An 18,047-nucleotide genomic window follows, 5' to 3' on the forward strand; every position below is an offset into this window, starting at 1 on the left:
TTCTGATTAACAACTTTGATATGCTATTATTGCTATACAACAACATGATTAGTGAAGATTCATATAGTTGATCTAACCAGATTGACACTAAATCGTAGTTACTGTTGTTGCTAGTGTTGATAAACATTCACTAATCCAGGGTTGGAATTTCCTGGCAACGAGATCCATATAACTTTGTATCAGTCACCAACCATAAGCACACATAAACAAGACGAATATTTTTCAGTTTATTTACGCGAAGAGTTTAGTCGATAGGGTTCACTCACAAGAAAGAATTCAAATGAAAATGTTTTTAGTTTGTAAGGCAAGTTTCTTGTAAATCCATACTCGTTGTTGAGTTTTTTGATTTCTGGCCATTTAATCAAAATATATAATGAAATGAAATTGTAGAAGCTAATTTAGGTGAATTTGGACAGTAGATGAGAAGGCCTGATACAACACAACACAACACACAACCCAGTAAAATTCAACTAGTGGGGTCTGGGGAGGGTAGAGTGTACCAGACCTTCCCACTAGTGGGGTCTGGGGAGGGTAGAGTGTGCGCAGACCTTACCCCTATTCCGGAAAGGTAGAGAGATGAAAGGCCTGATACGCCAATGGTTTTTCTTCATTTATTTTCATTACATACTACAATAATACACTTCTAAAGTAATTCCCTTTTTCTGCATTTTCAAAGACGTCGAATATAAGATGTCGTTAAGACTATTTGTGCCAAATTACTCTGGCAAAAACTAGAGTTGCCTATACCTTGTTTTAAGATATTGAACAACCAAAAATTGACACCAAGGTATGGAGCACAGGAGAGAGAAGTGTGGGCAACTGGAGTTTAACATTTCTCATTTACACAAGCACACAAGATGTGGGAAGTTCTATTCACATTTGGTAGATGTCAAATATATTATACACAGGAAGGGAGGGAGGGGGTTGGAAAGATGGACTGTCCCATATTTACTGACTGCGCTTATTTTTTTGCACAGATAATATCACAAACAAATCAACGAAGCCTCTGAAAGAGAAGGAGGGACCCGTGAAGACGGCATATAGAGGATAAGAACATGTATCAAGATTGAAGAATAATTTTCAACTTTCAACTGCAACAACCCCCTCCTTGAGAAGCAGCGCCATCTCTTCCACCTGATGGCCCAGGAAGGCCTCCATATCCAAACTTTATTCCATTGGCCTGCAAAAAGTATCCAAGAATTAGATGGGAATTATATAAAAACAATGCAATGAAAATTTACTCTTTGTGGAACAGAAGCATTTACCAAGCTTTAGGCAAACTCTGTTTACTGATTCTTAAAACAATGAATTCAGTCATAAACAGTTGTCATCAATATCAAACTTCTTTCTTTTATAATTCGTTATCATAAGTACCGAACTGATAAACAAGGACCTGACTAAAAAGATATGCTCAGCTTTCATCAGTTGGCTAGTCATCTTTCACATCTTCCATCAAATTAACTTTCTTAACCCTCCTGATATTGGATGTCACTCCAAAGTTGTATGGACTGGATTCTGACTTCTCAATCAAGTAACAATTTCAACATCCACAACTCCCCATAAAAGTTACTTTCACCAGTCAAAAGTAGGAAAGAATCAAAGAGCCTATTATGAGTGTTTGTGTTAATGTCTTTCTTACATAATTTAATCAGTGCCTTCTACAACAGCTAATACTAGTTGAATATGCCACAGTATATTTCACAGATATTTCAGGGAATAGGGATCACAGAAGCTGTAATAGCATTGAGCCAGGCATAGCACTTCAGATTAGACATGTATCTGGAGGACGGTGTCCCCAGTGGTTGATGTTGGTTTATGACTTATGGGCAGTGTTGGCTAGTTCACCTGATTAGTTGTGGACAAATTCTCATACTTTACAGGAAAACCGATCCTTGGATTTTTTCCATTATGTTGTTTGAATAATGAAAACTAAGAATACTTGGTAAATATCGTGTGGTCTACTTAATGGGATGCCAAACATATTTTCCCCCTACTTTTCCAGATTCTCTTACCAAGGTGCCTTTTACATATAAATACATCTTAGCAAAAGTTGCGTCTTCTCAAACAGGTAACAACATATGCTTTCCATAACCAAAGCAGAACATATTGAGCAGAACTACTTTATTAACAATAGTGGCATACCTCATTTGAGACATCAAACACACCATCCTGTATTTTCTTGTAGATTGTTGAAGCTGTTTTGATAAAAGCCTGAATAATGCAGAAAAGGAAGCACAAGATTAACAGCCAATATCGAAATCCAATTAGGGAAAATGTCCATGGTGGAGATAAAACCTCAAGAGAAGTATCAGATAGGAGAATTCTTACCTCTTCAACATTCTGAGCTGTTTTAGCAGAGGCCTCCATAAATATCAAGCCATGTTCCTTGGCAAACTGCTCACCTTCTTCTGTGCTTACAGCCCTTCTATGAGCCAGATCACACTTGTTTCCTATCAGCATTATGGTCATGTTTGCATATGCATGCTGCCTTGCATCTTCTAACCAACTAGCAAGGTGATTAAATGTTTCCCTCCTATTTATTTTGGAGAAAATATACAACACCTGTCACTAACAAATTATTCGGGCGAATGCAAATTGGGCTACCCGATTCATATACAATGTTTTGCTCACTATTCGCATTCTTGAACAGAAGTAGACTTCAAAACACAGATGTGTAACATTACTTCCACATAAGTTCTCAATTGGACAGAGAAGAATATAAAGTCAATTACAAATTTTAGGAACCGAAAAGCCTTTAAAACTATAGTAACACTAGCTCACTGACCAACAGAGATGCTGCTCTGGAAGTTCAGTACTTATCCACTATCTTTTGCACTTTTATTATTATCTTTAGCATCTTTTATATTGCTCTCTTTGTCAACGACATATTAGCTATATCACGATCAGAACACCATCAGATATGTTTTCCCAGTGACAAGTTAAAGACTAAAATGTGATATTCCACAATCAGTTAAGCTAAAAAACTACAATATATTTGAGATGCAGCAACTTTAAATGAGATTCCTGGGAAATAAGTTATACAGGAATCTCTAACCAAAATTACATATAAATAAGCATATCTCTAAAATATGAGAGAAAATATATGCCAGGCAACGTAGAGTTACATGCATTATGAAAGTGTCAAACTCCCTTATCCAAAGTGTCAAAGATTTGTCCTACCTTGTAATATCATAAACAAGTAATGCCCCAGCAGCACCTCTGTAATATGACCTTGTGATGGATCTGAATGATTCTTGACCAGCCTGAAACGGGAACATTCATTAGAACATACTTTCAGACTTCAGTGAAAGCACATCCAGAGACGAAAAACTAGGAGGACTAGGCTGCATTTTGATTAAGCTAAAAATGATCAAAAAAGGATGACCAACTGAATTATGGACTTCTATAGGAATTTATTCGGACTAGGGGTGGCAAAATGGTTAAAGTAAAACAGTTAACCACCCATATTATCCACTAAAAAATGGGTTGGATAATGAACTTTTTAAAAATGGATCAAATATGGATAAGAACCATATTATCCATTTAGAAAATGGATAACAAATGAGTAACCAATGGATAACCAATGGGCCTAACTTTTACATTTGTAAAGCCTCAAATTGGGGATTCCTCAAGTTAGGGAGACTAAGAATTCTCCCAAAAGTAAGCATATACAAGAAGTCGGCGGATAATATGGGTAACCCATATTATCCGCCGGTTAACCCGTTTTTTATCCGTATTAAATATGGGCCGGGTCGGATAATTGATCCGCTTTTTCATTACCCGTTTTCGACCCGAACCATATCCGACTCGACCCGCCCGTTTGCCACCCCTAATTCGGACCTTCTAATACTAAGAAAAAAACAGAGGAAGAGAGAAAATTTGTGTCACTAACCGTGTCCCAGATCTGTAGTTTTATTGGTTTGTTGTCTATTGTGATCATTCGAGCCCCGAATTCAACCCCAATCGTCAGGTCATGGACAGGTTGAAACCGTTTGTCCGTAAATTGCAAAAGAAGACATGATTTTCCAACTCCTGTACAGAGAAATATTATATCCTTATAAGTGATGTCTCACACAAGACTTAGTAACTTATGCATGGACATGGACATGGACATCACATGACAGAATGTAATATTTGTAAGAAATGACCTTTCGAAGAGGGGGAGGGAGGGGTTGCACTAATACATGACACAGCAAAAACTAAAAGAGTTAATACCCTAAAAACCCCGAAGACCCGAACTACAACTTTTTGTCTGTTATGTACTTAAACTATCGTGTGTCCCCAAAATCTCAGTGACAACCAAACAATTAATATTGATAAAATCAGGCAAAAATGTTGAAACTCTAGTTTCCCTTGATATCATGATGATAAAGCACCAATTTTCGCCAGAAAAAAAAAATCATTTCCTTCTGAAATGATCAATTGCAGAAATATCATGAATATATGATTGGTTGTCTACTACTACATCATGAATATATTACAGGAAGTGCAAAAACACTAAATTAACATCACTGGTTACCAAAATAATACAATACCTTTTAATTAGAGAAACTACTAATCAGATGCAAAATATTAAAAAACAATTACAGCTAGTGCTAAACAATTAAATTAGCATCCCTGGTATCCAAATTACACAGAACCTTTTAATCAGATGCAAAATCATTCAAAAAAAAAACAAACAAACTCAAACTCGTTGAAAAACAAAACGAAGTTAGTGAATAAAATTGAAGAAAAATAAAAACAAGAGATGAAAATTACCGGTATCACCGATGATAATATATTTGAAGAGATAAGCGTACGACATGGTTTACCGATACAAAGGGAAAGAAGGAGATCTGAATAGAGAGAGGACTTGATAAATTCTATTGTGAGCTGGAGAAAACGACAGAATAATAATAATAATAATAAATAATAATAATAATAACAATATACAAAATCCTCCTAATAATTTGAAGGTGAAAACAGGTAATTAGTTCTATAAAAGATTTTGGAGAGCCTCTCTATATTTCATCTTCTTCTCCCTTATGGTGAACGCGGACGGAAAGACAGAATTTGCAGAGGCTTTTGGAATATTCACGTTAGTTACTGCTTACTCCTATATTCATGGAAGGAGAAAAGGACAAAAATATTCCCTCATGTTTGGAGTAGGTTTAAAATAGTCTCTTAAGTATGCTCTTGATTAATATGGATCCTTTAAATTTACCAAAAGTGAATAATTTGGTCCCTATCAAGATTATGTTTATTAATCACCACTTTGTGAGGCTTGATACACAAGTCATCTCCAAAAGAGTAAGTTTCAAGTATCTTGGGTCAGTAATCCAAGTTAATAGGGAGATTGACGAGGATATTGCACATTGTATTGGAGCGGAGTAGATGAAATAGAGGCTCACATTTGGAATCTAGTGTGATAAGAATGTGCCACCACGACTTAAAGGTAAGTTAAACTGAGTAGTGGTTAGACCGACTATATTTTATTTACCAATTAATGTTTAGATAAAAGTCCTTTCCGGCATCATCCCATTCCGAGGATGGAGTATTGGTTAGTCAAGAACTATCATGTCCAGAAGATGAAAGTAGCAGAAATAAGGATGTTGAGATGGATATGTGGGAATACTAGGAGAGATATGCTCAAGAATGAAGATATTCGGAATAAGGTGGGATGGCCTCCGTGGTGGACAAGATGCTAGAAGTGAGGCTAAGATGGTTCGGACATGTGAAGAGGATGCATAGATGCCCAATGAGGACGTGTGAGAGATTAACAATGGCGATTCTGAGATCATCACATTTGAAGTGATATCACAAGAACAAATCATTATAACTACCCATAACTTTCAAAAAGAACACTCTGTACGTTGTATTCTTGATTGCTTTGATAATATTAGTGATAGGTTTAAACTTTCAACTTCCAGAAAAAGAACCCAAGAAATATTCGTGAGTCTGCACCTAATAAAGTAAAATCCTCAAGTGAAAGAACCTTCTCAGTAGGTTTCAAATTTTTTCTTGAATCCCAAAATAGTGCTTTTACTATGGAATGCAAATTAAATTGTGGGTAAAGTGTGAGGCTGAGGATTATTCTACTTAGCAACAAATTATTCTATGTATCCTTTAGAACATTCAACTAAACGTAGTTAGAATTTAAGAAGTCTAAAAAGGAAATGTCTTAGGAATAAGCTAATTAAGAAGCTAAGCTATATCAATCAACAAGTAACTTCACCCAAATCAAAAGTCTAGACACTTCTTATAGTAGCACCTTCATCAAAAAGTTTTTCTAATTTGACTAGGATGGTACCAATCATTTTATTGCCAAAAACAAGCTACAAAGTTTTGAAATGAACTTGAGGTAACTAGTCAGTAAACACAATAAACTAAAAGTAGTAGCATATACTCAATTCTCTAAGTACAACAAAACTACTCACTAAAAACTATAGATACTAACTAGATATTAACTAACACAAAGCTATTTAGTTAGACGGGATCTTCATTCGCCTCACTTAGCAAGTATTCATTTGACTCCCTAAGTGTGATGCCTTAATGTTATGGCAAAATAGCATGTGGGAGGTTGCCGACTAAAACGCACCAGCCACAATAGCAACAGATGGTACAAAAATGAGTATTTTTTTATACCGTCAATTGTACATGTCACTAGATGGCATTTGAGTCAACCTCCTCTGCATCATTTTTTAATCTCTTAAGAGCTTCTATGATTTCTTCATTGTATCTTCATCCACCATTTGCATCCTATTCTCCTTTCGGCATCCCAATTCGACATTCAGCTGCTCATTTTTGTGCATTCAAGGACTCTATTGAGTAGGTAACTGAGTTTAACGTGATAGTTTAGGAGGGTTTTAGGTATTCACTCAATAAAAACAATGCGGTGTGATATCAAAGAATATGGTTACGGCAGTGACCACAATTTTAAATGCATTACCAGCTTTATGTTGTAACCTCGAGTCCTCTTCTTGTACAGTATAAATGTTGTGTCTAATTCTTGAAACATGTATGTTATTCTTTTAAGATTCTTAATAATCTAAAATAGTGCTACAGTCTTCACCTTTTCAGTGATAATCGTAGCTGAATATTAAGGGCAGCTCACCTAAAGCTACATTTTAATAAGCATTCAAATTTTATATATCTTTACACACACATGCTTAAAATTTAATGTTGTCTTTTCATTCTTACAAGATATAATACTTTTAATCTCACATATTATTATTTATAAGCAAGGATTAATTCAAGTTAATAACATATAATAAGTCATGTATTTGCAATACATTACTTTGGATCTTATTGTAAAAGAGTTTATTTACTAATATGGAGATTTTATAAGTTTGATTTAAAGTTCTAAAATATTCTAATGTTAAAAAGGGAAAATTATTTGTTTTTTAATTATTTATACATATTTTGTATCCTTTTTACAAACTTTAATATTGTCTAACCGAAAATATTATTATGTATTCCGCCATTAATACTTTTTGAGACCTCAAAGTTTTAAAAGGCCTAAATCAAAGGCTTTACTATCCTCACCCTTGACCCTTGAACCACCCCTGAATATCAATGTTTGTTTTTAAAACATGACAACAAATGTTTGGATGTCACAATTTTGCATGAGCATTGGCAGATAAAATTATTTGGTGCTTGTGCAGGCAGGAGGTGGTACACACTAGATAAAATCAGGGGCAAAACTAGTCTTACGGTTGCAGGTTTGGCCAAACTTAACCAAGTAACCAAATCCGAACTATGTATTTATTTTAAGAAATTCATAAAATATATATAAATTATTTATTTAGAATCCAAAGGACAAAAACTTTGAACTCACAAGTTTCAATCTCTAATTCCGCCTTTGAATGAAATATTTCAATGCAATTTAATTCGAACACCACTTTTAAGAAAAAAATAAATCAAATCTAAAAAGTGTGATATGCTCAAATTTTGAATCGTGAAAGGGAAAAAAAACTCAAACTCGTCAAAAAACAAAGGGAAGTTAAGGAATCAAATCGAACAAAAATAAAAACAAGAGATGAAAATTACAAAATCCTCTTAATTATTTGAAGGTGAAAAGAGGTAATTAGCTTTATATATGGAGAGCCTCTCTATAATTTTAATGAGGGATAGGATTCGCAGAGGCTTTAATTTACGTTTCCTCATGTTTAGAATAGGTTTAAAATAGCCCCTTAAGTATATTGTTAAACAGGGTCAGTCCTTCAAATTTATCAAAAATGAACATTTTGATCTCCATATTTTTCAATCAAGTTGATCAAAATCTTTTATACCAATTTCTTATCTTCAATTACTTCTCCATGTAAACTTCTTTGATTTGCAATCTCAACAACTCTAGAAAAATATTCTTTCAAACTTTCTCCTGAAATTGCCACATAGCCTAGTAAAAAACTGTCACATCATTAAACTGAAGGTCCACATGGGCAATTTTATTAATAAAATTAATGTCATGTATTTTCTTGGAATGATAGATAGGCAGAGGATATCTGCAAACCATTTAGCAAACGACATGTGTAATTTAGCCCTTTTCCATACTTAAGTATAAGAAGGTACGGGGATAATATTGATACTACAGGTACGAAAAAGAAATACGCTCGACCATCTACTAGCCTTCTACCCTAATTTTTTACCTCCACATCCTCCTATCAAAGGTCGTGTTCTCGGTAAGTTGTGTCATGTCCTGCCTTAATTATCATATTTTTCCAATTCTTCTTTGGCCTATCATGATACCTATTTTCTACAGATTTAAGTCAAAAAAACTACGCACAAACTGGTTGACTTGCTTAATTGATCGTTGGAAAACAATGCAGAAGCAAGATACATGACTATCATGATACCTTTTGAAGGAAAAAAAACCAACCGTAGGCATAGATTTCACCAAGAGAGCAAACAAAATAATAGGTTTATCTCATAAAGGACATACACTGAAAAGAGTACTTAACACAATCAAATGTTTTATACAATAAAAAAAAGGCAAGCCGGTGCACAGAGGATCCTGTATTCACATAAGGTCACGGGAAGGACAACACGCTAAGGGGGTGTGATGTAAGCAGCCTACCTTGACGCGTCTAACCCATGCGCTCCCAAGACTCCCCTTCAAATGTTTTTATACATGAATTTGACAATTTAAGATCAACCACAAACATATGCGGACATCTGCAATTACGCCCTTCGTCTGCGATTCTCCACATGCAATTTCCTCAATAAAATGGGCGATTACTCTTCTTGCCAAAGATGCCACGCCCATAAGTCGAAGAAATCAAAGCAGCAAGGAGAGGAAACTGCATAAGCACAAAGGAGATGATAGGTAAACAAGCAAGTGTAGCCACAGGTACAAGAACATATGATTTCCTCTGTCCGGACACAAGATACACTGTTGCACTGAAGCTAAGCGTCATGAGTGTTATGGAGAGAAATAGTGTGAACAAACCCAGAATTAGACTTCTAGGCAAAGCATAGAGGAAATCTTCTTCTGCATAACGGGATGTCAGAACGGACAAAAACACTAACATAGAGGTACTAGAAGCGAATAGTGATGCTGCATTTGAGACGGCGAAAATGCTGAAAGCACTGTTTCTGGAGAAAATGGGGAGTCCACTTTCATTGTCGTTTCCACCTGGAACTGTAATTGCTGCTGCAAATGCGATGGTAGCAACGAGTGCTGCTGCAATTGTGCACGAATTTGCTGTAGCTTTCATCCATTCCTCTCCGTTTATCTTCAACTCAGCATGTTCCTTAGTAAATACTTCGGCAGGAATTTTATCCTCATTATTGCCAAATTCCCAGTAAGAAGGCGGTACAAGCTTCTTTACTGCCTATACAAGATCGTTATGCAATGTTAGTGAAGATCTGCTGCCACAAGGGTTCTTTCTTTCTATGTGGCATTTGCCGAAAAGTATAAAATAGTTACTACTCCATAATACTACTAGGGTAAAATGACAGAAAAGGGAAGTGCATCAGAGAAGTTGAAAAATTGAAAATGAGATTATTTAACTGTAAAATAAGGTTCAGACACGCGGTAGCTCTACAAACAAACTTGTTTAGTTTAGAAATGAGTGGTCAAATCCTAAACGTTGCGCTTAAAGTAAGTTATTGAATGGCGCATATTAATCCACAAGAACTATGGTGAGTGGTACATGTCCAACAATTAGCACGTCCAATACTTACGAAACACACTTGCACATTTGACATTGGTGTAATCTATGGTAACAAAATTCTTCCGCTGACAAGCTAAGAATAAAACTGGATTAGATCTGGAAGAAAAACTATGTATATTTACACGTAATGGCGTAAATTTAAAAAGTGCAGGAGTACAATGAAGTTATATTTACCTTAAACCACTGTAATTCTCGTTGCATATGAAGAGCTGGTCCAGAAACGAGGTTTAGTTTATTTAGTGGCGCCAGTTTTCCAGCCAAATGCAGCATGGTATTGCGGGACGAGTCTATTGAAATCATCAACTGATGCCTATGCTGACTCATCTGATAAACCAAGTTAAACACGTTTTCGCAGCGATGCTCTATTGCAATGTGAAATATATTCTTGCCACTTCTGTCGGTAAAGTGAACTAATGAAGGAAATTTTCTCACAATAATTTCAACAAGCTCATAGCTTCCATAGCGTGCTGCTTCAAGAAGAGGACGGCTAACAATTGAAACAACTTCTTCGTGACTCAAACTCTCTATTTTCTCACATAGGCATTCTGCAAGCTTAAGTGCATTGTAATGTTTTTTGTTGTGTTTCAAAGGAGGCGCTGCAATGCATGATCAGACGTCAGATGATGAGCAAAACCTCGATGTGTTTAGCTTTTTGGGAGGTAAAGTAAAACGATCACTACAAATAGGGATAAAGTTAAATTCACCAAATAATATATGTATGAATGGGAAATGTGAATGACTTTTTATTTAGTAGTACTACCTACGAGGAATTAATTTTATCTCTAAACTACATGCCATCGAATTAGAATGACATTATTTTCTGACAAATTTGAAAAATAGACATTCCGTTAAAGGAGTGATGTATCATTTCCACTTTATATTTGAATAGCAAGGTATATAAGAAAGATAAATTTCTTTATGAAATAAGGAACAGTATATTGGGATAGCAGGAAAACTTACCTATTTTTATAAGAACATCAAACAGAAGGGCACCCAACTTCTTGATCGCTGAACGGAGACCAAGTTATTTATTAGTTTAACACTGTGTATAGAAATGCATGTCATCAAGTAAGTGATTTTTAGTACTTCGGTTAATTCATTTTCTCTTCCTTTTTGTTTTTCTCCTTTTGAGAATGTCTCTGCCTTCAAAATGTGTTGTGGACATATCTCTTGGAACAAATTCATATTCCTCGAAAGTTGAAGGAAAAAGGAAAGATAATAAGACTCACCAGTAATGAAGTAAATCCTTTGATAAGACTCACCAGTAATGAAGTAAATCCTTTCACAAATTGGTGAAAGCCAGCAGCTTTTTGGCTTTAACATTTGTCGTTCATTGGTTACATTCTCGATGTCATTTGGTATTCTTTTGTGTGTGACCTCTTCAAGTTGACCTGATGGGAACATCTTAATTATTAAGACAAATGAATTTAAAAGGTGATTACATAAACACGAGTTCATTAAAGCTTTTTTCTTTCTTTTCACAGGAGGAGGCCAAGGAGGTTACTCACACAAGAAGAACAATCGTTGCCAACAGTTTAAACCACTCCCACTTCGTTGCCAACAGTTTAAACGACTTCCACTACGGAATGCAAATTCCTTCATGGCAAGCTCCTTCAAAGCAGACGATCTTTCATCTGTGTCATTTTTTGCCAAATCAGGATGCTTTGTGACCAACTCTGTAGCGAAATCTGCCATTATACTTGCTAAATATTAGAGTAGGTAATAAGCTGAAATGATATATACAATCAAACTTCTCTAAAACAGTCATCCTCTATAACAACACTTCACTATAACGGCTAAATTTTCTTTAGAACCAACAACATATATGTTCTCTACAACAACACTTCGCGATAGCAGCAAAAAATGTGTGGACAAATGACGCCATTATAAAGAGGTTTGACTGCATTAGATATATGTATATATAAGATTGGGACTATAAATTATCTTATAGTATAATCGATCAAATGAATCATTCGAGACGGAACTTGTGAAATGTAGAATAAAATTGTAAGTAAGAGATAAGATGTGCTCACCATACATATCAGAATGGATTAATCGACGGAGAAGCCTAATACCACTGGAGCCTGTATAAGAATCAAGGACTGTAGTGACACCCAAAAGATAAGTATACACATCCATAGAATTGTATCCATATTCAGCTGCATCATGGATTGGATAAAGACCATCGCAACCAATATTAGGCAAATCCTTATTTCGGGCAACAAGGAGTTTAGCTGCATGTAAGTTTCCAAATCTAGCAGCATAGTGAAGAGGAGTGCTCCCAAGACAATCTGTCATATCCAACGGATCGTCCTCCATCGAGGCCACCAACTTCTCGACGAAATGCTTGGCATTATCATTCTTTGCGCCAACCGCGACGTGTAGTGCTGTCTGTAAGAAGGAGTTGAGCGGAGCTCTGCTTGCGTTGTTCTCTCGATTGAAGAATGCTTCTGCTTTCTCCCATGTTCCATCCAGTGAAGCTCTGTATAGTGGCAAGTACCGGTTGTAATCTTCTTCATCACTATCTTCTGTAAAATCACAAATCCTCATTATTTTATTATATGCAATCTTTTTTTTATAACCATAGTGTCCGGACCAACTTGTGCGCACCTCTATTAATTCTACAGGGTACCTGCAACCTCTCACCAGCACAAATACTGGATAACTCTACTCACCAAGGCTATTATATGCAATCTATTATATTGCCCACTGTTACCAATCCCTTTTAAGTAACTTTTTAAAAGTTATAATATGTAAATTCTGTTTTAAACTAATTATACTGCTTTATCTTTACTTTAAATGATGATATATCTTATTCCACATTATGATTTCACAAGACAATTGACTGGTGCTTTTTAATTGCAACACTTATATCTTACTCTTTCTAGCTACGGGTTTAGCATAACCCAATACTTTTGGCCAAAATCCTATATTTGTATTAAGAAATCCCTTTGAAAATGTACAAATAATTTATCCAGAACCCAATAAGTTGCTTTTTCTAGAATCTAGAACCCATCAATTCAACATTCTAGATCAGTCTTTGGCCTCTACATAATTTTTAATAGCGTGATGTCTTTCCCATTTTTAGTCTATGTTATTGGGTTTGCACATATAACAAACTAATTTATGGAGTAAAATATGTAAACAAATAGTCATAAAACATGTCAGTTAAGTAACATAGGATAATGAAAGAATGATAAAAGTGGGACAACAACAAAAATAAGTGTTGCACCCAAGGGTGTAAACTAGTGGTTCGTGAAACTATGGCGAGAACCATGAGGTCTCAGTTTCAAATCCTAACAAAGGCAAAAATACTAGGTGCACCTAAACTGACTCGGAAGAAATAAGCCTTGCAGCCAAGGCTTAACTAGTAGTCTAGTAGTCAGTGAAGTATGTTCAGAACCATGAGGTCTCAGGTTCAAATCCTAGCGAAGGCAAAAATACTAGGTAATTTCTTTCCATCTGTCCAGGCCTTGGCGAACAGAGTTATCCGATACTTGTGCCGGTGGGAGTTAGCATGCGTCCCTGAAATTAGTCGAGGTGCGCCTAAATTGACTCGGAAAAAATAAGCCTTGCATTGAAGGCTTAACTAGTAGTCAGTGAAGTAAGTTGAGAACCATGAGGTCTCAGGTTCAAATCCTAGCGAAGGCAAAAACACTAGGTAATTCTTTTTTTTTTTTTTGATTTGCACCGGGTGTCCGAGTCTCTAAGAGCCCCGACTAATCCCAGGGGTGCACAGGCCCTCGGCAAGGAGTTTCCCGCAAGTGCACCACGGTTAATTCAAGTTTTACCCAGTCCGATAGCAACTAGGTAATTTCTTTTCATCTGTCCAAGCCTTGGCGAACAGAATTATCCGATACTTGTGCTCAGTGGCAAACAGAGTTATCCGATACTTGTGTTGGTGGGAGTTAGCACGCGTCCCTGAAATTAGTCAAGGTGCGCCTAAATTGACTCGGAAAAATAAGCCTTGCATTGAAGGCTTAACTAGTAGTGAGTGAAGTAAGTTGAGAACCATGAGGTCTCATGTTCAAATCCGAGCGAAGGCAAAAACATTAGGTAATTTCTTTCTATCTGTCCAAGCCTTGGCGAACAGAATTATCCGATACTTGTGCTCAGTGGCGAATCCAGGAAATTCAACAAGGGTGTTCAAATTTTGAACATCTTTTGTCGGTAGGCTATGCAAGGGTGTTCAGAGTCTATTTGTTAATCAAGAACAAATAATATTTTACCTTATACATAGTATAATTTTTCGACGAAGGGTGTTCAGTTGACCACCCTTGGGCCAACATAGCTTCGCCCCTGCTTGTGCTGGTGGGAGTTAGCATGCGTCCCTGAAATTAGTCGAGGTGTGCCTAAACTGACTCGGAAAAATTAACCCTTGCATCCAAGGCTTAACTACTCGGTGAAGTATGTTGAGAACCATGAGGTTTCAGATTCAAATCTAAGCAAATCACAAACACTAGGTGATTTCTTTCTATCTGTCCAAGCCTAGATGGACAAAGTTATCCGATACCTGTGGGAGCTAGCAGGTGTCACCGGAATTAGTCTAAGATGCACGCAAACTGAACCGGACATAATGGTTATAAAAAATAAAGGAACAAAAATAAGCCTAACCTTCAAATTTAGGATTGCAAATATGGTCCAACTCCAACCAAACATCTCTTGCAGTAGCTTTATCCAGCACATCTCGAAGAACTTGTTCAGTAAGAGAGCCAAGAATCAATCCTTTAACAAAACGGTCACTCTTTTTCCACTGCAAGTAATCTAACCCATCAGTTTCTAGGGTTGATGTGATTGTTCCATCGACAAAACCAAGTAATTCTTGACTTTCAAGCAGACAAACTATCTGTGCTTTCCATAGACTATAATTTGATTTTGATAGCTTTATTGACACAAAATTTGCTTCATTTACTGTTAATAAGTAGCGGTTTGGGATCTCAATTGCCATAGAAGATGCAGAAATATCTTATACAGTTGTTCCTGCTTGTTGAGGAAATGAAAAAGACAATAGGTCCACTCAAAAGCTTTAATTTTAACCAAAGGACTGTGACAGTAATCCACTTGAGAATCTAAATTTTCCTTTTTGTGCCTATTCTTTTCTCTTTTTATTTTATGTAGAATATCCTATGTGCCTCTCTACGTGCATTACATAGGGGTGAGATCCGGATACAGACTACCCTTCGAAACCCCACCTGAATCATACTGATTTTGTTGTTGTTGTTATTGTAAAATATCCTATGTGGCATTATAAATAACAATAATAAATGGGGTCCGGGGAGGGCGGGTGTACATAAACCTTACCCCGATTCTTATATGAGGTAGAAAGGTTGTTCTTGATAGACTCTCAGTTCAGGACAAGTGTTTAAAAAATACAAGAATAAAAAAAACAAAGATGAAAATACCGAAGAAAAAAAGGTACGAGGTAGAAAGGCTAGTTCCAGTAGACTTTGAGCTTAAAATAAGTGTTTGAATCTAACTTTGAGAATCTAACTTTCCCTTTTTGTTCCTTTTCTTTTCACTTTTTATTTTAATATAGAATATCCTAAATGGCATTGTTAACAACAATAATAAATGGTGTCCGAGGAGGGTGGAGTGTATACAGACCTTACCCTTACCTTATATGAGGTAGAAGGATATTATCGATAGACTCTCAGCTCAAGAAAAGTGTTTGAAAAATACAAAAGTAAAAAATTTAAGACGAAAATGCCGGGAAAAAAAGGTAGGAGGTTGAAAGGCTATTATCCTTAGCTCAAGACAAGTGTTTAAAAAATATAAGAGTGAAATGAAAATACTGAAAGAAAAACAAATAGCAACAATAAAAGAGTAACATGTCCAAGGTAAAAAATAAAAAATAAAAACAATAGTGATTGTTATAAATATATATTATATTATGGATGTTCATTTAGTACTCCGTTGTAAATAAGTATCCTGAAGAAGCTTATCTATATGGGAGTCCGCCGTAAATATGGTTATCTATTTAGTACTCTATTGGAAATAATACTCCTGAAGAAGCTTATCATTTCGGTACTTCGTTATGGATAATATTATCCCTAGTAGAAGATTATCTATATCTGGTACAGTAGCAGCTTACAAGCAACTTACAAGAATCTTACACAGCAGCTTGCAGTAGCAGCTTACACAGCAGCTTGCAGTAGCAGCTTACACAGCAGCTTCCTTTCTTCTATAAATAGAGGAGATTTCAGTTCATTATGTACGTGAATTTGAAGTTGAATAATAAATCTCTCTCTCTCTCTATACTTGTCATTGATTTATTTACTTTACAATCTTTATTTTATAAGACGTTATCAGCACGAGACTCTGCCATTTTGAGCACTTACTTCAAATTTAATTTTTATTTCGGTGTTCATCTCAGATGTAAGGCGACGCTCTTACATCCGTGGTTAGATCTTGTTCACTCCGAGCATCATAGGGGAGATTATATCCTTGAGGTGGTGAGCTTTTCTTCTTGGCGGTAGAGATGTGGCTATCACTTACGTCTGGATTGGCCAAATTTGTGTAATGTAACCTGAGTCTTTTGCTTATATTTGGTTTAGTATCTTTATCATCGCTTGCTTGGTTATATGCTACGTATATAGTACCTATTTTGGTATTTATTTTCTTCATCCTAATTATCATAATAAAGGATTATAAAGTGGATAACATTGTTAGATCCACTTAAACTCCAGCAGAGTTTGCAAGGAATATATAACCACCAGAAGTGATTATGTTTTGTATATCTCATTGTAACTAAATTTTGTTAACCACCAGAAGTGGTATATGCCTATAACCACCAGAAGTGATAATTTAGGCTTTCTATGGTTACAATTGAAGATAAGTTAGAGAAAATTTCTCTATATTACTTGCATGCCTCGATTTGCTCCTGAAATAGCAATATCTTAAAAGAGGTTCTAAGCCGTCACACAATTTGGTGTGATTAATGCACGTTCAAATAATTATGTTCCGTTCCCTGAAAAACGAGAACTTTTGATAAATATTAATCCATCCCTGAAGTAAATGTGACAATATTAATAAAGCTCGTAAATATGAATGCGCTTTTGATGTGAATATATTACAATTCACCTCCAGAAGAGGTAATATGATTGAGGGAATATATACTCAATATTTCGTATTTTAAATTTGCTCCTGAAGAAGTAACACAATTGAAATTATCTCCTGAAGCAGGAAAATATTATGAAACTGTGTCTTTCTGTGCTTAAACAAAATAATAAGCTATTCAAAGTTATTTTTGAAGCACATTTTCATTCCCTGGAGTGAATGAAGAAATACCACAACTCACCTCCTGAAGAGCTAGAATAACAAAGGATATAAATCTTATTTTTGGATTTTGTTGTCACAGATCTATTGTATCTGAGCCGAGGATCTCTCGGAAACAGCCTCTCTACCCCTCTCTGGGGTAGGGGTAAGGTCTGCGTACACTCTATCCTCCCCAGACTCCACTGGTGGGATTTTACTGGGTTGTTGTTGCTGTTGTTGTGGTCCGAGGAGGGAGGGGTGTACACAAACCTTACCCCGATCTTATGTGAGGTAGAAAGGTTGTTCCTGATAGACTCTCAGTTCGGGACAAGTGTTTAAGAAATACAAGAGTAAATAAAACTAAGAAGAAAATACCGAAGAAAAAAAGGTACGAAATAGAAAGGCTAGTTCCAGTAGACATTGAACTTAAAATAAGTGTTTGAATCTAACTTTGAGAATCTAACTTTCCCTTTTTGTTCCTTTTCTTTTCTCTTTCTTTTTTTAATGTAGAATATCCTAAGTGGCATTGCTAACAACAACAATAAATGATGTCCAAGTAGGGTGGGGTGTATACAGACCTTAGCCTTACCTTATGTGAGGTAGAAGGATATTCTCGATAGACTCTCAGTTCAAGAAAAG

General features: G+C 35.9%; 2 protein-coding genes across 5 annotated transcripts; both read right to left on the reverse strand.

The window, feature by feature from the left end:
* Window positions 1-806: 806 nt before the first annotated feature.
* On the reverse strand, window positions 807-5,078 carry LOC109207818 (ras-related protein RABB1c-like). Its single transcript, XM_019370815.1, has 6 exons — window positions 4,759-5,078; window positions 3,893-4,032; window positions 3,181-3,263; window positions 2,329-2,533; window positions 2,143-2,211; window positions 807-1,180 (listed from the first exon to the last, which is right to left on the reverse strand). The coding sequence occupies exons 1-6, from the start codon at window positions 4,802-4,804 to the stop codon at window positions 1,088-1,090; spliced, it is 636 nt and encodes a 211-aa protein (XP_019226360.1). The 5' UTR covers window positions 4,805-5,078; the 3' UTR covers window positions 807-1,087.
* Window positions 5,079-8,848: 3,770 nt separating this feature from the next.
* Window positions 8,849-15,229, reverse strand: LOC109207815. 4 transcript variants are annotated; one of them, XM_019370809.1, is made up of 7 exons: window positions 14,769-15,229; window positions 12,188-12,679; window positions 11,663-11,842; window positions 11,384-11,545; window positions 11,115-11,162; window positions 10,329-10,750; window positions 8,849-9,812 (listed from the first exon to the last, which is right to left on the reverse strand). In XM_019370809.1, the coding sequence occupies exons 1-7, from the start codon at window positions 15,100-15,102 to the stop codon at window positions 9,198-9,200; spliced, it is 2,253 nt and encodes a 750-aa protein (XP_019226354.1). In that variant the 5' UTR covers window positions 15,103-15,229; the 3' UTR covers window positions 8,849-9,197. The 4 variants fall into 4 exon arrangements, with proteins under 4 accessions (XP_019226354.1, XP_019226353.1, XP_019226356.1 ...); XM_019370808.1 differs by having other exon boundaries at window positions 12,188-12,682; XM_019370811.1 differs by having other exon boundaries at window positions 11,417-11,545; window positions 12,188-12,682; window positions 14,769-15,228.
* Between the last annotated feature and the right edge of the window lie 2,818 nt (window positions 15,230-18,047).

The sequence above is a fragment of the Nicotiana attenuata genome, unplaced genomic scaffold (assembly GCF_001879085.1).
Source record: "Nicotiana attenuata strain UT unplaced genomic scaffold, NIATTr2, whole genome shotgun sequence".
Classification (NCBI taxonomy): Eukaryota; Viridiplantae; Streptophyta; class Magnoliopsida; order Solanales; family Solanaceae; genus Nicotiana; species Nicotiana attenuata.

Bases quoted from the DNA above. Each gene is read 5' to 3' on its own strand.
- LOC109207815 (XM_019370808.1), bottom strand. From the start codon at position 15,102: ATGGCAATTGAGATCCCAAACCGCTACTTATTAACAGTAAATGAAGCA. The intron at 11,843-12,187 runs GTGAGCACATCT...GTATAATGGCAG, and splicing joins AATCCATTCTGATATGTATG to ATTTCGCTACAGAGTTGGTC. The intron at 11,163-11,383 runs GTGAGTCTTATT...GTCTCCGTTCAG, and splicing joins AAGGATTTACTTCATTACTG to CGATCAAGAAGTTGGGTGCC.
- LOC109207818 (XM_019370815.1), bottom strand. From the start codon at position 4,804: ATGTCGTACGCTTATCTCTTCAAATATATTATCATCGGTGATACCG. The intron at 2,534-3,180 runs GTAGGACAAATC...CAAAATAAATAG, and splicing joins CTTGTTTATGATATTACAAG to GAGGGAAACATTTAATCACC. The intron at 2,212-2,328 runs GTAAGAATTCTC...TGCATTATTCAG, and splicing joins CAGCTCAGAATGTTGAAGAG to GCTTTTATCAAAACAGCTTC.